At 35.6% G+C, this 17,862-nt stretch overlaps 2 protein-coding genes across 2 annotated transcripts; both read left to right on the forward strand.

Moving 5' to 3' along the window:
* The first annotated feature begins 1,121 nt into the window (after window positions 1-1,121).
* On the forward strand, window positions 1,122-4,285 carry LOC133525210 (uncharacterized). Its single transcript, XM_061861499.1, has 3 exons — window positions 1,122-1,635; window positions 1,896-2,291; window positions 4,265-4,285. The coding sequence occupies exons 1-3, from the start codon at window positions 1,435-1,437 to the stop codon at window positions 4,283-4,285; spliced, it is 618 nt and encodes a 205-aa protein (XP_061717483.1). The 5' UTR covers window positions 1,122-1,434.
* A 4,639-nt stretch (window positions 4,286-8,924) lies between these two features.
* On the forward strand, window positions 8,925-11,046 carry LOC133524878 (piggyBac transposable element-derived protein 4-like). The gene is given in 3 exon segments (XM_061861023.1): window positions 8,925-9,173; window positions 9,350-9,424; window positions 9,508-11,046. Coding segments are annotated over 3 exon segments (1,755 nt in total). The 5' UTR covers window positions 8,925-9,011; the 3' UTR covers window positions 11,026-11,046.
* The last annotated feature ends 6,816 nt before the right edge of the window (window positions 11,047-17,862 follow it).

The raw sequence follows: 17,862 nt of genomic DNA on the forward strand, positions 1-17,862 counted from the left end.
GTTTAATGTCATTGCTACAAGCAATATCATTGGACAGTTTCGTATTTATGCCGTGTTGCTATTGGTCTATTTGGTCTCTTTATTTTGCTGCACGGAAACAACTCGATGTGTTACTTTTTACTTAGTATTATTATTTTGATTGATTTATAGCATAGTCTTAACTCAATAAATCTTTTTATTTTTAGTAACTATATTTTAAACGTTTATTTACGATGCTTTTTGTGAATTAATAGTAAATTTCATGAATAAAGTACATTAACTGATACTTCATTATCCAGTGTAACGTGAAGAGAGGTACAGTGTGATAATTATTATTTGTGTCTGGTAAAACGGGTAAAACAAAACATGTTTCGCGGAAGAAAACTTACAGCTTTAGCGATTAATCCACCGAAAAAAGTAAGTGTCTATTTGTTTTTACTGATGACCTATTTGTTGAACGGCAGTATTAAACTTTGTATAAGTAAATTCGTTATTCGAAACGTTAAGTATTATTGTTTGGTTATCGTATTCGTGTGTAGTGTTTTTGTAAGTGGATAGTTCTGTTTAGAGTAATATTATTGTAAGTGAAAAGGGCTTGATAACCAATTCAATAACAAGTGTAGCGGTAGTCATTATTACATATTTTTCGAGTAAATTCTTTTACGTTTTACGCTATGTACCTTTTATAACTATTACGATTAAAGTAGTCGGTACTGACCTGAGTAGGCATCTTATTTTATATTATAATAAAATTTATTATTCTATTAGATTCCGCCTGAAGACCAGACATCAAGATACGAAGAGGTAAGAATAATCGATTGTAATATGAAATTATTTTTTATCGCGCAGAGACAGTTAATTACTCTCAAGGACTTGGGGATTCCAGAAGTCGGTTCAAGTGACGTGAGTATTTTTCACTTGTAATTATTTGTGAAAATATTCGTTTATTTAACATCAAGTGTGAGTAAATAATACAAATTTTAGGTATGGAATGTTTGAGTTATACCAGTACATGTAAAAAACGTTGCCATAACTGCATTTATTCCATTACATCATTGTGACCCAGAAGGCATAACTCGTGTTAAGCTATCGTAAAATGTAAAGTATATGGTCACTTGTGCGATTATTCTGTATTTCTGTTGAGGTTATTTAGTGACTACTCTTTTAGTTACTTTAGAACTTGTAATTTGGTTAATGATCTTTTGATTATAAAATGTGTTACTTCAATTTAATGTTAAATTTTTTTTTTGAGCTTGTCTTAGCTGCTAAGGTTGAAATAATTGCCTACCCACAGAATGAAGAAACCCGTACCCAAGCTGAGGAAATCATCAATAATGACAATACCTCTAATAACTCGACGAGCATAATTGATATCTCTCTAGAGGAACTGGGTAAAAATCCAAAAAGGAAGGTATCGTATTTTTTTATACAAAATTTACCTATGCTCTTTTATTCATGCTGTATGAAATAATTATTATACTTTGTGTACTTTATTTGCAGCGATTTTCCGTCACGTCTCAAGAACTAGGATTAAATAGAAAACAAAAAATAACCAACACTTTATGCGAAAAAAACACATCTGACAAGGACAGTGTCATAATCTTCGATGAGGGTGCTTTATCAAATGGTTTTACTGAACTAAATACCTCGCAACAAGTAAATATTTTGTATCGTATTACTTAATTTTTGACACGTAACATGTTGCTAATTCAATTAAAATATTTTAAGGATTTTCAACGTTACTCAACTCCTATAACTAAATTTAATTTAGAGCAGAATTAAAAAAAGTCAATGCTCCCTTAGAATATTATTCCTCATAATAATCATTCTAAACCTAACGTATTTGAGTTTTTTTAGACTTTGAATATGCCTGTTTTGTGACATAATCCTAAGTATAATGTATCTTTTATTCCCAGGATGACCGTCAATTCCCATCGACATCGGGCATACAAAATAATATAACGAATAATGACTTCGATAGCGATGACAGTGTTGCTGATGTTACCTGGAAACCACCCACAAAAACAGCCTATGTAGCTGATTCTGACGACGATGACGCTGACAATGAAACTGCCAATGACAATGAAACGGAACTTGTTAATAACAGTCTAACTTTAAGAGAAATTGTCAATAAAACGACTCAATCCAAGCCAAGATCCAGCAAAAAAATCACTAGAAGTAAGAAAAGAGATAACAAAACATGTAGATACACTGGGCAGGCATATCATTCCTATGGTAAAGACCGTCCGGCGAGGCAAATGAAAGAACTGAGCATTTGTAGATATAATTGTAGAAGAAAAATATCGGAGCATGTGAGAAAAGATTTATTTGAAACATATTGGCAGTTAGGGTCGTATGAAAAAAGAGTTCAATACATAGGGTCACTGATTACAGTTGAGGAAAAGAAAGTCTGCAAAGTCAATCCGAAAAAGAATAGATCTTGTGAATATGGTTATCATATTCATTGGGGCACAGAAGTACATGAGAAGGTCTGCAAACAGTGTTTTATGGCCATATTTGATGAAACTGCCAAGTTTGTGTACTTACAAGCGATAAAGAAAAGAGACTCAAAAACAGGCATACTTGCAGAATCCATAAGAGGAAGTTTATCAAAACCCAAATGGTCCGACAACGATCTGGAAAAGGTAAAGCAACATATTTTGTCTTTTCCACAATACGAAAGTCACTACGGCAGAAACAAGACATCGAAAAAGTTTTTACCGAGCATTCTCACTCTAGACAAGATGTATTCATTATATTGCACCGACACTCCAGAAAATGAACGAGTTTGTAAAACTATGTACACAAAAATATTTCATAGCGAAAAATTGTCTTTTAAACCTCCAAAAGTCGATACTTGCACAAAATGTGACAAGTTACAAGCTAGTATACAATATTGTAAAACAATAGCTGATAAAGAAAAACTTATAAATGAGCTAAATGAACATCAAGAACGGGCTACAAGAGCATACGATCAAAAAAAATTTGATAAAACATTGTCAGAGGTAGATGAGTCTCTAGTAGTATTAACTTTCGATCTTCAACAATGTCTTCCGACACCGATGCTCTCTTCTGGCATGGCGTTTTATAAAAGAAATCTTTGGACGTTTAATCTGACAATCCATGACTGCAAACTAAAAACAGCAACCTGTTATATGTGGCATGAAGGTATTGGAAAGCGTGGCGGTAACCAAATAGCATCTTGTCTGTATGACTATATAAAAAACTTACCGCTTACAGTAAAGAGAATCATTCTATACTCAGATACTTGCGGCGGCCAAAACAAAAACTCTTTTGTTGCTGCTATGTTTTTAACCATTATGAAACAATGTCTTCATATTGAGGTCATTGACCATACATTTTTGGTACCTGGACATACGCACATGGAATGTGACTATGGTCACTCTGTGATCGAAAAAGCAAAAAAAAAGAGTTAGTGCCATACGAAGATATATATTATATAGATACAAAGTCGTTTCCCGAACTCACTTGACCGAAAAAGTTCTACCAAGTATGTATGTTGCTGTTAAGTCGGAAATTAAAGCTATGTTGATGGATATCCCATATATTTGTTTAACAAGTGATATTTGGAGCAGTAGTTCATCATCTAATATGAATGATTTCATAAGTATCACTGCACATGGCTTAAATACAGAATTTGAAACGAAGTCATTCTGTTTAGAAGTGTTTCCGTTTGAAGGTGAAAACCACACGAGTGAAAGTATTGCCCACAATATACACATGATTTTATTAGATTGGCATATTCTAGAAAGAGAAAACAATTGCAACAGATAATGCAAGAAATATGACAAATGCAATAGTAAATGTGCTCAACTCATTGTCCCATAATACTAAATATGAACATATAGGCTGCAATGCACATAAATTACAATTAGTAATAAAAGATGGCCTGTTTGAACGAGAGTCAATCAAGGAACTGATAGTGACGGCAAGAAAAATAGTCGGCCATTTCAGTCATTCAACTACTTCAATGAAGCTGTTGAAAGAGGAGCAGGAAAGGTTTAATTTGCCTATTCACGTAGGTACTGATCCAAGATGTCCCAACGCAATGGGATTCAACTTTCCAGATGCTTCTTAGGCTAAGTGAACAAAAAGTTGCAATACAAGCTGTATTACCGAAAGTCAACTGTCAGCATGACTTAAGCAGTCTACAATGGAGTAAAATAAACAGTATTGTTGAGATTTTACAGTACTTTGAGGAAGCAACAAAAACACTGAGCAAAGCAGATGTTACACTTTCGGTTGTAATTCCATTGGTCAACAGCATTTGCCAGGTCCTAAATAACACAACTAGTGATAATACCTTACCAGAGTCAGTGCGTGGGCTGGCAGAAGATCTTTCGACTGAAATGAGAGCTCGCTATGGTAACATAGAGAACAATACAATATATGCCTCAGCTACTATTTTGGATCCTAGGTACAAGGCAAGAGTTTTTAAAAATTCATGTGCTGTTGGAAATGTTAAAGAGAGATTGAAGGAAGAAATAGAGTTGGTTGCCTCTACTACCACATCATGCATAAATGAAATTCAAACGGACCCTGGACCATCTACTTCAAAAAAAAAATGGAATGATTGTCAACAGATAATATCAGACAAGGAGTTTGTGGAACCTCTTTCAAACTTTTCATCAAGTGAGTTTTCTTTATTTGTTTTGAATTTTAGATACTACACTACCTACCTAATAAAAAAGATAAAAGCTGGTACATACATAACAGTATGTAGGTACCATAAATAAATAAATAAAATAAATAAATAAATAAATATAAATAAATTTTAGATACTAGTACTACCTATAACTAATTAATAAATCAGTGAAATTTTTACATACAGAAATGATTTTTTTAAACTGAAATGAAACAAAAACAATCTGATATGAAGTAGACTCTAAATACTCTAATATAATACTTACTAAGTACTGCTTAGTCAAATATCAAACATTTATTCAGCAAATAGGCCACAGGGGCACTTTTACATGTCCATTTTTACAAAACAATAAATTAAAAAAAAACAATTACAAATATCGAATCTATGAAATAATAAATATACTTTATTAGAGATGTATACTGTCTCTAAATGTCAAATTACACAAAAAAAAACTATGATAAAAAAATAAAACCATAAAATACTAAAATTCTTTAGAGATGTATAAGTCTCTACGTGTCAGAGATAAAATATAAAAATATATATTAAATTATCCTTAGAGATGTAGAGGGTCGCCAAGGCTTGAATTCTTATATAAATAATTAAAAGACAAAAAAATTAAAACAGACAAGAACCGAATGAAGTGTCTCACGTTAATGTCACTCAAAAGTAAAGTTACATACTTTAACATAACCTGTACCCCGTGTAAGCTTAAACAGACCGGTCTCCACAAACAGCACCCGTTCACGAGTATGACGTGTATCTCAGCCATCGCCTCCCTCAACCTTCATTCGGGAAAGTGGCGACCCGATCAACGACGCCACCGTAAGTAAAGACTTTTAAGCGAGCATGACATGTTCAAGCTGCCGGGTTGTATTAATATAAATATAATTAAAAAAAAAAAAAGTGAGATACAACATTTGTGCTTGTAAGTTACATTAAAGACGGCATAGCGCCACATAAACGCGACTACATATTATTCATAAGGAGTGCCTACCTATAAAACTAAATTATAAATTTAAATTGACTTAGAGATGTACAGGTCTCTAAGTGTCCAAATCATTAAAATAGGTATTAAAATAAAATAAAATTTAAAATAAAATAAAATCTTAGAGGTGTATAAGGTCTCTAAGTGTCCAAAACTAAAATAATACAATCAAACGAGAACATGATGTTCTCTTGTGTCAGATAGTTAACAGATATTATTTTAATAAAATGAAATAATGTGCCTACATAATATTCATATTTATTTTATTATTTATTTGTTATTTCAGATCAAAACTATATGGCTGAAATTAATGCTTATTTAAATGCACCCAATGCAGAGATGGATACAAGCTATTCAAGTTATTGGAGAAAAAATACTATATTTCCTAATTTGAAAAAATTGGCCCATAAGTATTTGTCCATCAAACCAGCAACAGTGGATTCAGAAAGATTGTTTTCCACAGCCGGTTTAATCCATACGGATATAAGAAACAGACTCAAACCAGATAATTTAAAAAAAATATGTTTTCTTAACAAGAATTTAAAAGAAATTGATTTTAATTACGACATTTAGGTGGTAAATTGTCCTTAAAACTTAAGTAAATGTTGATTTTACTGAATTGACTTGTTTTATTAGATGTAAATTAAATAATCGTAATGCATTCGTTATACATTCGTCATTCGTATCGGTATCGTAATAGCCATATCGTTGCATCCCTGATAATTACGTAGGTTGCCTATGTGTAGGTAAATTCGTCATTAGACGATCTTAGCCGACATTGGCGCAGAGTTCGTCCATTGCGACGTGTTTTAAAAACGAGTGTTTATTTCACTATCCGATGCCTTAAATGAGAATTTGGCAAGTTTAATTAGAAACCAACGAAATATTTTATCAACTAATTTCAGAAAATTTTACTTTCATGCAACAGGATAGCTAAAATTAAATAAAGTATGCCGCCGGTCTTCGCCGAGTTGACCTTATTTCTATTTTTTCTGAAAGCTTAGCTGCAGTACAGTTAAAAAAAAACTAAACTACTATATACTTAGGATTTTGTATATTAGACATTTTAATGTACGACTTCCATTATGGATATATGCAACAATAATGTTAAATTGTTATATACAGATACAGACAGTTTTATTTATCAAATTTTTACAGAGGATTTCTACCATGATATAAAAAATTTGAAAAAACATTTTGATACATCTGACTATGCTCCCAGTAATATTTACGGTTTTCCATGTATTAATAAAAAAAATTAGGATTTTTCAAAAATGAAAATAAAGGTAAACTTTGAAATGAATTTGTAGGTTTAAGATCTAAAGTGTATGCATTGAATGTTGAGGAAAACATAGTGGCCAAAGCTAAAGGTGTGTAAATAAATGTGTCACTATGAAATTTCAGTTACAAGACTACAAAGATTGTTTAAATAAAAAGAAAAATGTATTATCAGAAATGTACAGATTTCGATCTATAACATGTAATTTTTACACAGAAAATTTCTGACACGAAAAGATATCTTTGTCAAGAATCATTTGACACCTTAGCTTGGGGTCACTATAAGTTAAAGTAGTGAAATAAATATTTAAGTCGGAACGATCGATAAGTTATTGGATCTGCATTGTTCATTTAATTGTAAAAGTAATTTTGAAATCGGTTTGTGTTCGTTGGTTGGGGGGATGATAATGTATTTTTGTTTTTGACTTTGCTTTAATTTTTTAATAATATCTCAAAAAAATAGTTTTGTAATCAAATAGATGTATAAGTCTTAGTAATAATTGATGTTAATAAGGTGTGTCTAAAACAATAAGATGTAGATGTAATATAAAAGATGTAGTTTTGTATCATAGAAATTGTATATATTTTTGTGTCTAAGTACTTTTCAACAATTCTTTAGTTATTTATTAATAAATAAATTTAAAAAAGGTTTTGTTTTACTTATAATGTAGTGAACAAAATTAAACAAATAGGAATGCATTTTTGTGTGCGAGAAGGTGTGCATATATCTCATAATTGGATTTTATTTTCTTGACAGTCTTTAACCTTTGGTATGCCCGGAACGTGGATCCACGAAATCCCGTTATACTGCCGGAACGCGGATCCGCGTACAAACGACTGCACGCGATTTTTTTCGTTTTTTAATAACTTGTTAAGGTTAATAGGGTCGAGAATAGTGTTATATAATTCTTATTGAATGAAGCTAACTTCGGAGCGATCCAAAACCATTCAATTTCGTTCAAACTTGTCGGTACGAGTTCAAAACATACAGTGCTTTGGTGTGGTCGCTGGCGTACGTGTTGTGATTATTTTCCAGGGGTTCAATTGGAATAAAAGTAAGCAATACTTTGTTTTTGTTGTCTTAGATTCATGTTATATAGTTATATAATACAATTTTACAAAACATATTGAAAATTATCTAAAAAAACGAACGTAAACTTTGCTAGTAACGGTCATTCTCAACAAGTGTAATTTTGCACTTTCTATATTTTACAGTTATTGTTCGGCTATAAATAAGTAGTTTACACATGTTTGAAGGTAATTTTATGAAGGTTTCAATGAAATATTACACTGCCAGGAAATAGCTTTAGTTTTAGCCTAAAATGCTGGTCGAAAGTTTGTCAGAACTAATTTGAACGCGGATCCACGTTGCGGCTTTTAAAGTATTTATATACATGATGTTTATAAATTGTCGTGTAACTTTTGTGCCGGAACGTGGATCCGCGAATAGTTGGAAATAATCTTCTTATTGTTATTGCTTTTCAGAGATCAAGTGTTTAGGATTAGTGTCTAATTCTATACATTTTATTTTCTAATTATATTATGTTTACAAGTAAATATTTGTTATAGGTTATAAAACAATGCCTTGTTATCTGGATGTGGATAACTATCTGAACATAAGCGATTACCGCTTGTGTATTCACCAACTCAAGTGGCCATGGGAGGAAACCCATTTTATAAAACTGAATGTCTGTGTGATGTGTCACTTGCCAGCCGACCCATCTCTGCCTCGTCATTTTTTTTGCCAAACGGACACTAAAATTACTTTTCGTATGTTATGTGATGCAAAAAATTTTTGGTGTGGGTATTGTATGTTCGCTATTTATGAACATTACCCGGGTGATGAATGCCAATTTTGTGTTGTGTAACCGTTTTCTTCTAACATAAGTTGTCAATACTAATTTAATAAATATTGATGCTTTGATTAACAAATGTGTTATTTTATGACTCTTCGCAAACTAACGCTTGAATGAAATCAAACTATAAAGCAGCGTGTGAAAGTGTTTAGGATGGGGAACTGGTTATGGCATAGCTTTCTGTCACTAATACACCATGAAAACTCTTCCAAACTAAAAACATGTTAAATTTGTATGTACTATCTAGATGGGGTCAAGAGACATAGACCCTGGAAGGCCAGGGACGCCACCACCTAGTGCTAGGCCATTAATTCTGGCCTTACCAGTCCAACGGTCACCTCATGGAACTATGCGAGTTCCCCCAAACGAACACGTTATTGTACATCGCACTGATACTGGAAGGCTTCAGGTAGGTATTTATTTTCTAGGATATTCCTGCAACTGCGTTTTACATATATATATACCCTCATAAGATCAAGCACTTCTCCGCTTTTTATATTAAGCCTGATCTCTCCATGTCAAACAATTCTCTGATTATTGCAAGTCCTGGGTTAATACAGTAATGTCATAATTATAACTTTGTAGGCTATACGAGAAGCGACAAACGAGAGACTTCATTTTAATGAGGAAGATGAAGATAGAGAAGAACCTCAATTTGCGGTAAATTTGTATTTTAAAATGTTCACAGATATATATATTATGTATAGATGGAAAATGGATGTTTAATTTATGTATTTTTGTAGGTTCGGCACAACGAGTTTCTACTATCTTCGCTAATCGAGGACTTAGCACTAGATTCAGGTAGTGAAATCGACGAAGATTGGGAAGACTACACCGAGGATGAGTTACTTCAGATTTTAGAAATCGATGAAGAGAATGAAGATGTAGAGGCTGAAGACGTAGAAATGCTTCAACCAAATGAAAGACGAGACAATAGACCATTCGTTTGGTCTGAAGACTTCGATGAGTTTGCTGGGCTTGAAGAGATGTATCAGGAACAACCTGGCCCTACTATCCAGGAAACGTCTCCCATAGATATATTTAAAAATATTTGAGACAGAGACATAATGGAAATTATAGTTGTAGAGACTAATAAATACGCGTGGCAAATTATCGTTCAGGCATCTGAACACGAAAACGGTATCACTCCTGCTTCGCGTCTAAACGATTGGTTTGACACCACTGTGGAGGAGCTATATACATTTTTCTCCATAATGATGTTTATGTCATTATGCAACAGAGGCAGGATAGACGAATACTGGAACACTGGAATACTGGGAATGCCAAATTTTAGAAAAATTATGTCTAAAAATAGATTTTTATTACTGCTGAGGTTCTTACACTTTGTAAATAATGACTATCTTACAGATAATATTCATGGAGATGATAGAAAAATATTTAAATTGGGTCCAATATTGGAACATTGCAATAGGAAATTTGGAGAACTATATATTCCCTGCAAAGCTCTGAGCATCGACGAATCGCTGTTACTATGGAAGGGGCGACTTTCATGGTTGCAGTGCATAAGAACAAAAGCCGCAAGATTCGGGATAAAATCGTATGATCTTTGTGAAGCCGAAACAGGATACTTGCTGAAAATGATTATATATACAGGAAAAAGACAAGATGCAGAGCAAGACTTACACGGTTTTACTAATGCCACAGCCAAAGTTGTACTTAGATTATCGGATGGTTACCTTGACAAAGGTCATTGCCTTTATATGGACAACTATTATAATTCTGTCGGTCTAGCAAGGTTTTTAAAGCAAAGACGCACCGACGTTGTAGGAACCCTTAACCGACGCAGAATAGAAACACCTTCACAGATAAAGAACTTAAACGACCGTCGTCTACAACGTGGAGAAATGGCTGCTGCTCACTGTGGGGACGTGACAGTATTGGCCTGGAAGGATGTAAAGTTGGTGTCCATGATATCAACCTTTCACAAAAACGATATGACCCCAGGCCGCAGAGCAAACCTGGAATACGACAAACCACTTGTTGTCCACAACTACAATAAATACATGGGAGGAGTTGATCTAAAAGATCAAAAGATTTCCATGTATTTATTGGAGCGAAAAAGAGGGCTCAAGTGGTACGTAAAAGTTTTTAGACGTCTGCTCAACTGCAGCATCCTTAACAGCTACCTTATATATAAGAGCAATGAGAGAGGACGAAAAATGAACCATAGGCAGTTCCGCTATGCTTTAGCAGAGGCCCTATCTTTGGAAAGAGCATTGTTAAATTCTTTTTGGTCCTGAGACGGAGTCCGAGAACGAGGATATGGCCTCATTACATGTTTTTGTAATGGAAAAGCCTCATCTGCCACAAAAACATGTGGAAGCCCGGGCAATATTTTATCATCTGGTATATTTAAGCTATTATTTTGAATTCGTTTTCCAAGTTTTGAAGATGCAAAAATTCCACCGTCACTGTTTTTACCATATGCGCCTATGTCAACAACAGTAAATCTATATTTATCATCAACTATGGCCAAGAGAACTATCGAAAAATGTTTTTTGTAATTGTAGTAGAGCGATCCGCTGTTGGGCGGTGCTATTATATTTATATGCTTGCCATCTATTGCACCAATGCAGTTAGGAAAATTCCACCCGGCATTAAACCCATCCGCGATTTTTAGCCAATCTTCAGCTGTAGGCGTAGGCATATAAACACCCATCATTTTGTCAATAATAGCTTTGCACACTTCCTTTATTATTGATCTAATAGTCGTTTCACCTAATCTAAAGCTTGTAGATAAAGTTCTAACCGAAGCGCCGCTCACCATATATCTGGAATGAAAAAAAGTTGTATTAATAATTTAACTGCTTAAATTTTCAGCATCAACGTGCAAGAAAACATGGTCCAATTTAAGAGAAGCTCATCGCCGGGCTATTAAAAAAAAGTGTACCAAAAGTGGTCAAGCTGCAGTTCCCGCCAAAAAATGGCAATACGAGGATGAAATGAATTTTTTGATACCCTACTATAAAGAAAGAGCAACCATATCTTCACTACTCGGAGACAATGATCAGGAAAGTACTGGCAATGAGGATTCTCAATTGTCTGCTCCGGATCACCAGTCAGATGCTTCAATAAATGAAGATCGTCCAGAATCTACGTCCTCTACAAACACATCTCAGTTTTCACACAGATCAAAGCGTCAGCGTCATGTGGAAGAAGGATCTTCCGCATCGTCATTGTTGATGAAATATGTGTTAGACGAGAAAACAAAAGATGTAGATGATATTGACAAATTTTTTTCTGGTATAGCTGCAACAGTGAAAAAATTTTATGAATACAATAGAGCATTGATAAAATCTCAAGTTTTTAATATTGTTTCACAAATGGAACTGAAAGAAATTAATGAAAAAAGAAATAATTACAACTATACAACTGCTGGACCATCTGGATACACTACTGCAGCCAATACAGCGAACTATGACTCACAAAGTAATGCCATACAGTCAAACGTCAGCCAACAATTGCCAGAATTTTAGAAGTACTCTCATTCCTAAGCTACCTACCGAAAAAAAAACACTCGTAAAATGGTTTGTTCGTGTGTGAATGGGAATTTCAGAAACGCAACTTTTTAGTAATTAAATTTCACAATTGAAACGAGACAAAAAAATAATAATACATATGTAGGTAGGTATATTTCTATACCAATAAAGTTAATAAATTTATTGTTTCTTATTTCTGAACCATATGCATATACCCTATTAAAATACTAATATTTCGCTAGCTACAAAATGGAAACATATTTACTTACTTTAAAGTCACAGCCAATTTCTCTTCGGGTGTGATCGCTTCTCTGAACGTAGTGTTTTTCTTTGTTATTGAGTCCTCAATATAAGATAGGATGTAATAAAACACACTTTTTGGCATATGGTAGTATGAATAAAATTTGCTCTCGTCAGCTAAAAAATGCCTACGAGAGGTCCAATATTCACCCTCTTTTTTTCTTTCTTTAAACATTTCGTGCACCCAATAAGCTTTCTTTTTTTTGTTCCGTCTTTCATTTTCATCATCATCAAGACTGACAGCTATGAGGGCCAATTCACGAAGGGTAAAATTTGACATCACTGAAAGCACGTGCACACCTAGGGCCAATCGCTGGTAGACTACTCGGAAATTCGTGTATCACGCGAGGTTCATTCGTTGACCACGCGAGGTCCACTCGTTGACGACGCGATGTCCACTCGATGACCACGCGAGGTTCACTGGTGACAACGCGGCGTCCACCCGTGGTCCACCTGCCGACTACGAGTGGACGCCTAGCGACGAGGCGGTGAGGGTCGGGTGCGGGGTGGCTCTAATGAGCTGTGACCTTAAGTCTTTGAGTTGATTTGCTTGAAGTTCAAGCCTTGAACAATCATTCCCGTACGTCGAAACTCGAATGAATTCACTAATTCCACTCCTAATATTCCGTACGCTCAACTACTCTCCGCCTGGTCTACTCTATCGTTGAAGCGGGAGAGGGGGAGGGGGGAAGCAACATGTAACCGCGCGGCGCCCGCGACCCCCGCACAGCCGCCTTTGTTTTAGCGTCTGTCTATCATTCATTCGTGCGTTAGCGTTGCCACTGCCCGTGTGTTTAGTATCACTTGCGTTTAGCTTTCGTATTTTCCGTCCGTAAAATAACGTCAATTGATTTGATTATAAATGCTGATTTTGCATCGGTTTTTAAAATCGCAAAAAATCCGTTTCTAGTCACGATATCCGATTCTTAAGGGTCGTCAGTTTAAACCAAAAGGAAAATTGATCAATTTAATGGCTCAATCGAAAATAGGACCGTGTTACCATAGCTTAAAGTAGAAAATTTTATGAATGAATATCGGCTGTGCCGATTCGGCACAGTCGGCTCGCGTATGCTTGAGACTCCGGCGCGTGCGTGTTGTCGCGCCCGCTCTAGAGTGCTCGAGCGAGGATGCCCGAGCGCGCCCGTGTCACCGGCGCTGGCCGCCGGCGAAACTCTGAAACCAGCCTAAACCGCCCGAAGTAGCTCTCAGCCCTCTGTTGATATATAAAATATCGTTGACGCTCGTCCTTGCGCGGGCTCGAGCCTGCCGCCGTCTTGAAGCGCATTTATGCTTTTAATGTGAATTGCGGACCAGAAGAAGTTGTAGCTATTTCAAATATTTTGTTTTGCAGTTTTAAAAAGAAAGAAACCTGAAGGAGCAAGCAGTGACAGCGATGATTCCGTGGGTGACCTGACGAGACCTAGCACATCCAAAGAACCGGACTTAGTTCCCGACTCTTCGATAAATGACTGCAACGAAAATGACATCGGTAAATTTATTGGACAAGCATCAATGTTATCGACTGAAATGAAAAAAGAATTGCTTGAAAACACTTGGTATCCGTCTGCGACGTATGACTTTGCGGAAGACGCTAAACATTTAAAGAAGAAATTCAATTATTCATGGTTGGAAACGTATTCTCCATGGTTGGCCTATTCCAGGCACCAAAAAGGAGCCTTTTGTAAATATTGTACGTTGTTCCCACCAAATCCAAATTCTTTTAGAGGCGTATTAGGGTCATTTATCATAAGGCCGTTTTGTAAGTTTAAAGATATTCACGAGCATTGCAAAAAGCCCATGGAAACCCACTTCCATAAGATGGCACTGGAAGCCGCTAAATCATTTCTTGGAAGTGTGCCTGTAGATTTACAACTCAACAAATACTCCCAGGGCATTATTGAAGAAAACCGAAAAATTATAACATCTATTATTTCCTGCATTACGTTTTGCGGGTCGCACGACTTAGCTCTGAGAGGAAAACATTATGGCGAAGGTATTCTCGAGGACTTATACAAGCTACGAATTGACGCGGGAGATTTAGTTTTGAAGAAACACATTGAGCATGGGAAAAAGAATGCAAGCTATCGATCGATTGATATTCAAAATGAAATTATCGCAATTAGTGGAGATGTTATTAAGGCAGACATTGTGAAAAAAGTAAAAGAAGCAGAAGCTTATAGTGTGTTAGCAGACGAAACAGCTGATATTTCCGGTACTGAACAATTATCGATTGGGCTGCGATATTTTGATATAAGTCAATGAGGTCCAAGAAATGTTCGTCGGATTTGTTGAGCTGAAAGGTCTGGATGCGAAATCTATTGCATATTGCATCGATGAGTTTCTGACAAAAGAAGACCTTAATCCTGCTGAAAAATGCGTTGGTCTTGGATTTGACGGTTGTTCGACGATGTCCGGAAAAGACGGTGGAGTACAAGCGATCCTGCGCAAAAAATATACCAAAGCATTGTTCTTTCATTGTTCGTCCCATAAACTGAATTTGGTAATAAATGATCTCAATATTCTTCCTGAAATTCGAAACACCATGGGAACCACTAAAGATATTATAAATTTTTTTCGGGAATCTGTTTTGAGAAGAAAATTGGTACCTAATATTGCCAGGCTCTGCGAAACAAGATGGAGTGAGAAACATAAAACTATCAGAGTATTTAAGGAGAATTTTCCTGTTATATTGGAAGCCTTAGAAAACTTATCGCGTGAAGGAAACAGTGCGACTCGAAAAAACGCCTTTCAATTCCATGCGGCTGCTTTCAAAATTTCGTTGCAAAAAAATGTAATACAAAGAAAATAATAACTTTTGTATGTAAATTTGTAACTGGCTGTATTTTCTTCGTTTTACAATTTTTAACAACGAAAACGAATTACCGACCTAGACCTGTACTACTAGAATGCCCATACCAAATTTCGTGGTTCTAAAGCATGTCGTTTTAAAATGAGAGCTGAACTACGTTTGTATGGGAACGCGAGCGTCCTGGTGCCGTATTCTAATTTTAAAATGTATAAACAATACATTAACAACACAGTCTGTCTTAAACATAACTCCAACACTCAACCAATATTGAAGTTACATTGTAGTTGCATCGCAGTATTTTTCAAGCAAATCCCGTCATTTTTGATTCAGACGTGTAGGCGTTAGCTGTGTTGTGTTGTTAATTTGTTATTGCATTGGATTTGCATTGGAGTTGGATCGTGCCTGAGCGTGTTTTAAAGTTAGAATACGCCCCCTGGCGACTCTTAAGCTCATCATAGTTAAGTAACCATAATTTTAATGATTCCTTTCATTTTTAACCATAACAATGATGATGAGTTAGACCTCTTTTTTGTAATACAATAAGTATTAAACTAAATCGGATAGTACGTATAGTGTTTAGAGCCTTCCTGGTGAGACACTGTATACCAGTGATGTTAGATGCCAACATAGAAATTATTGCACAGGGTTGCCAGAATTATGATGTTCTAAAAAAAATTATGACACATGAGTTGGTCCAATATATTTGCACTGTAATGAGTATTACTGATACACAAAACAAATCATTGTTACGAATTTGTATTTTATCTAGGTATTATGGAAATAAAATGTAATGAAGTGACAGTTGATGACCTAACGCGAACACCGAAGTTGGCAAATTGAGGGCATCTTTATCTGTCACTCTAATTACGCCTTAATGGGAGTAAAAGAGAGGGATGCCGCCCGCATTTGGGGAACGTCAGTATTCGCGCCAACATCTAAAAATCAAAAATCGGTATCTGCCTCTGTATTGCTCTTGCATGTTCGAGCAATAGAGATGCAGATACAGAAATCCCAGTAATCGTTCTTCACGGTAAGGTCGGTAAGCTCTTTGAATGCAGCATAGTCTCACAAATAAACTCTAGTTTCTATTTTATCAACTACTTATTATATATGCCGGTCAAACGACTTTGTTAGCAGAAAAAGACGCGAAATTCAAATTTTCTATGGGACGATAACCCTTCGCGCCTAAATTTTTTTAATTTGCCGCTTTTTTCTACAGACGAAAATGGTTTGACAGACTTTATCAACTCTATGACTACAAATTTAAATAAAAACTTCATTTTATTTTTAGAGTGATATATTTAGAAAATAAAATTAATTTTCGAACCACAGATGTTTTTATAGAATATAGTTCTCTGTAGTTGTATGGTTTAACGTACGGTACCTCCGGTCTACTTACGTTGCAACATATCGCATGTGATTTCGGATACCATCGTGTTTTTGTCTTTTTTGATCAATCAATTGAATTCGCAATGTATCTAAAATTTAAGGCTCATTCACCGCACACGGACAGAAAGTAAGTTAATTCTCGGTGATCAGAGGGGCAATCGCGAAAACTAAAACCAATATTTCGTTATCTCTATCGCTCGATTTTGCAAGAGTGATAAAGAGGCAGATAACAAAATTTCGATTTTCGTGTTTTGCGGCAGGATCTCAGGTTTAGACAAAATCACGGATTTTTTTATGACCATCGAGAATCAGGACACTAACTCTCCGTCCGTGTGGGGTGAGCTTAGTTATTATTATTGCCTACATTAAAGGAAATTAAACAACAGACAGAGCGAGTGAGAGAATTTTAGAGTTAAGTAAAGTATATCTTTAGTAGCACGGCAAATCAACTTTTAGACACCGACGACACTAATTTGTCCGCGACATTTACACGTCAATTTAAAATTTCGCTTAAAAATAATATATTACGTTTATATAATTTTATGTTATACGTTAAAACAAGCAATTACACCGTGATAGACTTAAAATTTAAACAAATATTAGGGCAACCTAGTTTCTTCGAATACGCGCTCAAACAATGCGTCTTCGTCAGCATCGGTATTCTGGTTGCTGTCATAAAGGGATTTCGAGCTCATGCGGTTGCGCATATCTGCCGTCGGTTGAAATGTGTCACAACAACCTTTATGCAGTTTTATAGCTTGGGAGGCTAGCATACATCCTTCCACGTGCTTGGTAAGCAGCCTGTTCCTCATTTTAGTTTTTATTAGGGTGTACTTACTAAAAACGCGTTCGCATTGTGCGTTCCAATGTGGAAGGCTGAGCGCTGCCGCAGCAAAGGCTGGCAGTTCGAAATATTTTTTTACGCCTTCACTGTCTGTCAGCTGCCCGATCTTATGCCAAAAGACGTCTATTTCTTTTTCGTTTAAAATATCAGCAGGTAACGTATCCATAGGCAGACGACGGTACTCGTCGTCGAGAAACTGCATTGACGCCATGGTCTTGGGTTTAGCCCGTGGGACTGTGTCGCATAACGGCAACAA

The sequence above is a fragment of the Cydia pomonella genome, chromosome 14 (assembly GCF_033807575.1).
Source record: "Cydia pomonella isolate Wapato2018A chromosome 14, ilCydPomo1, whole genome shotgun sequence".
Lineage (NCBI taxonomy): Eukaryota > Metazoa > Arthropoda > Insecta > Lepidoptera > Tortricidae > Cydia > Cydia pomonella.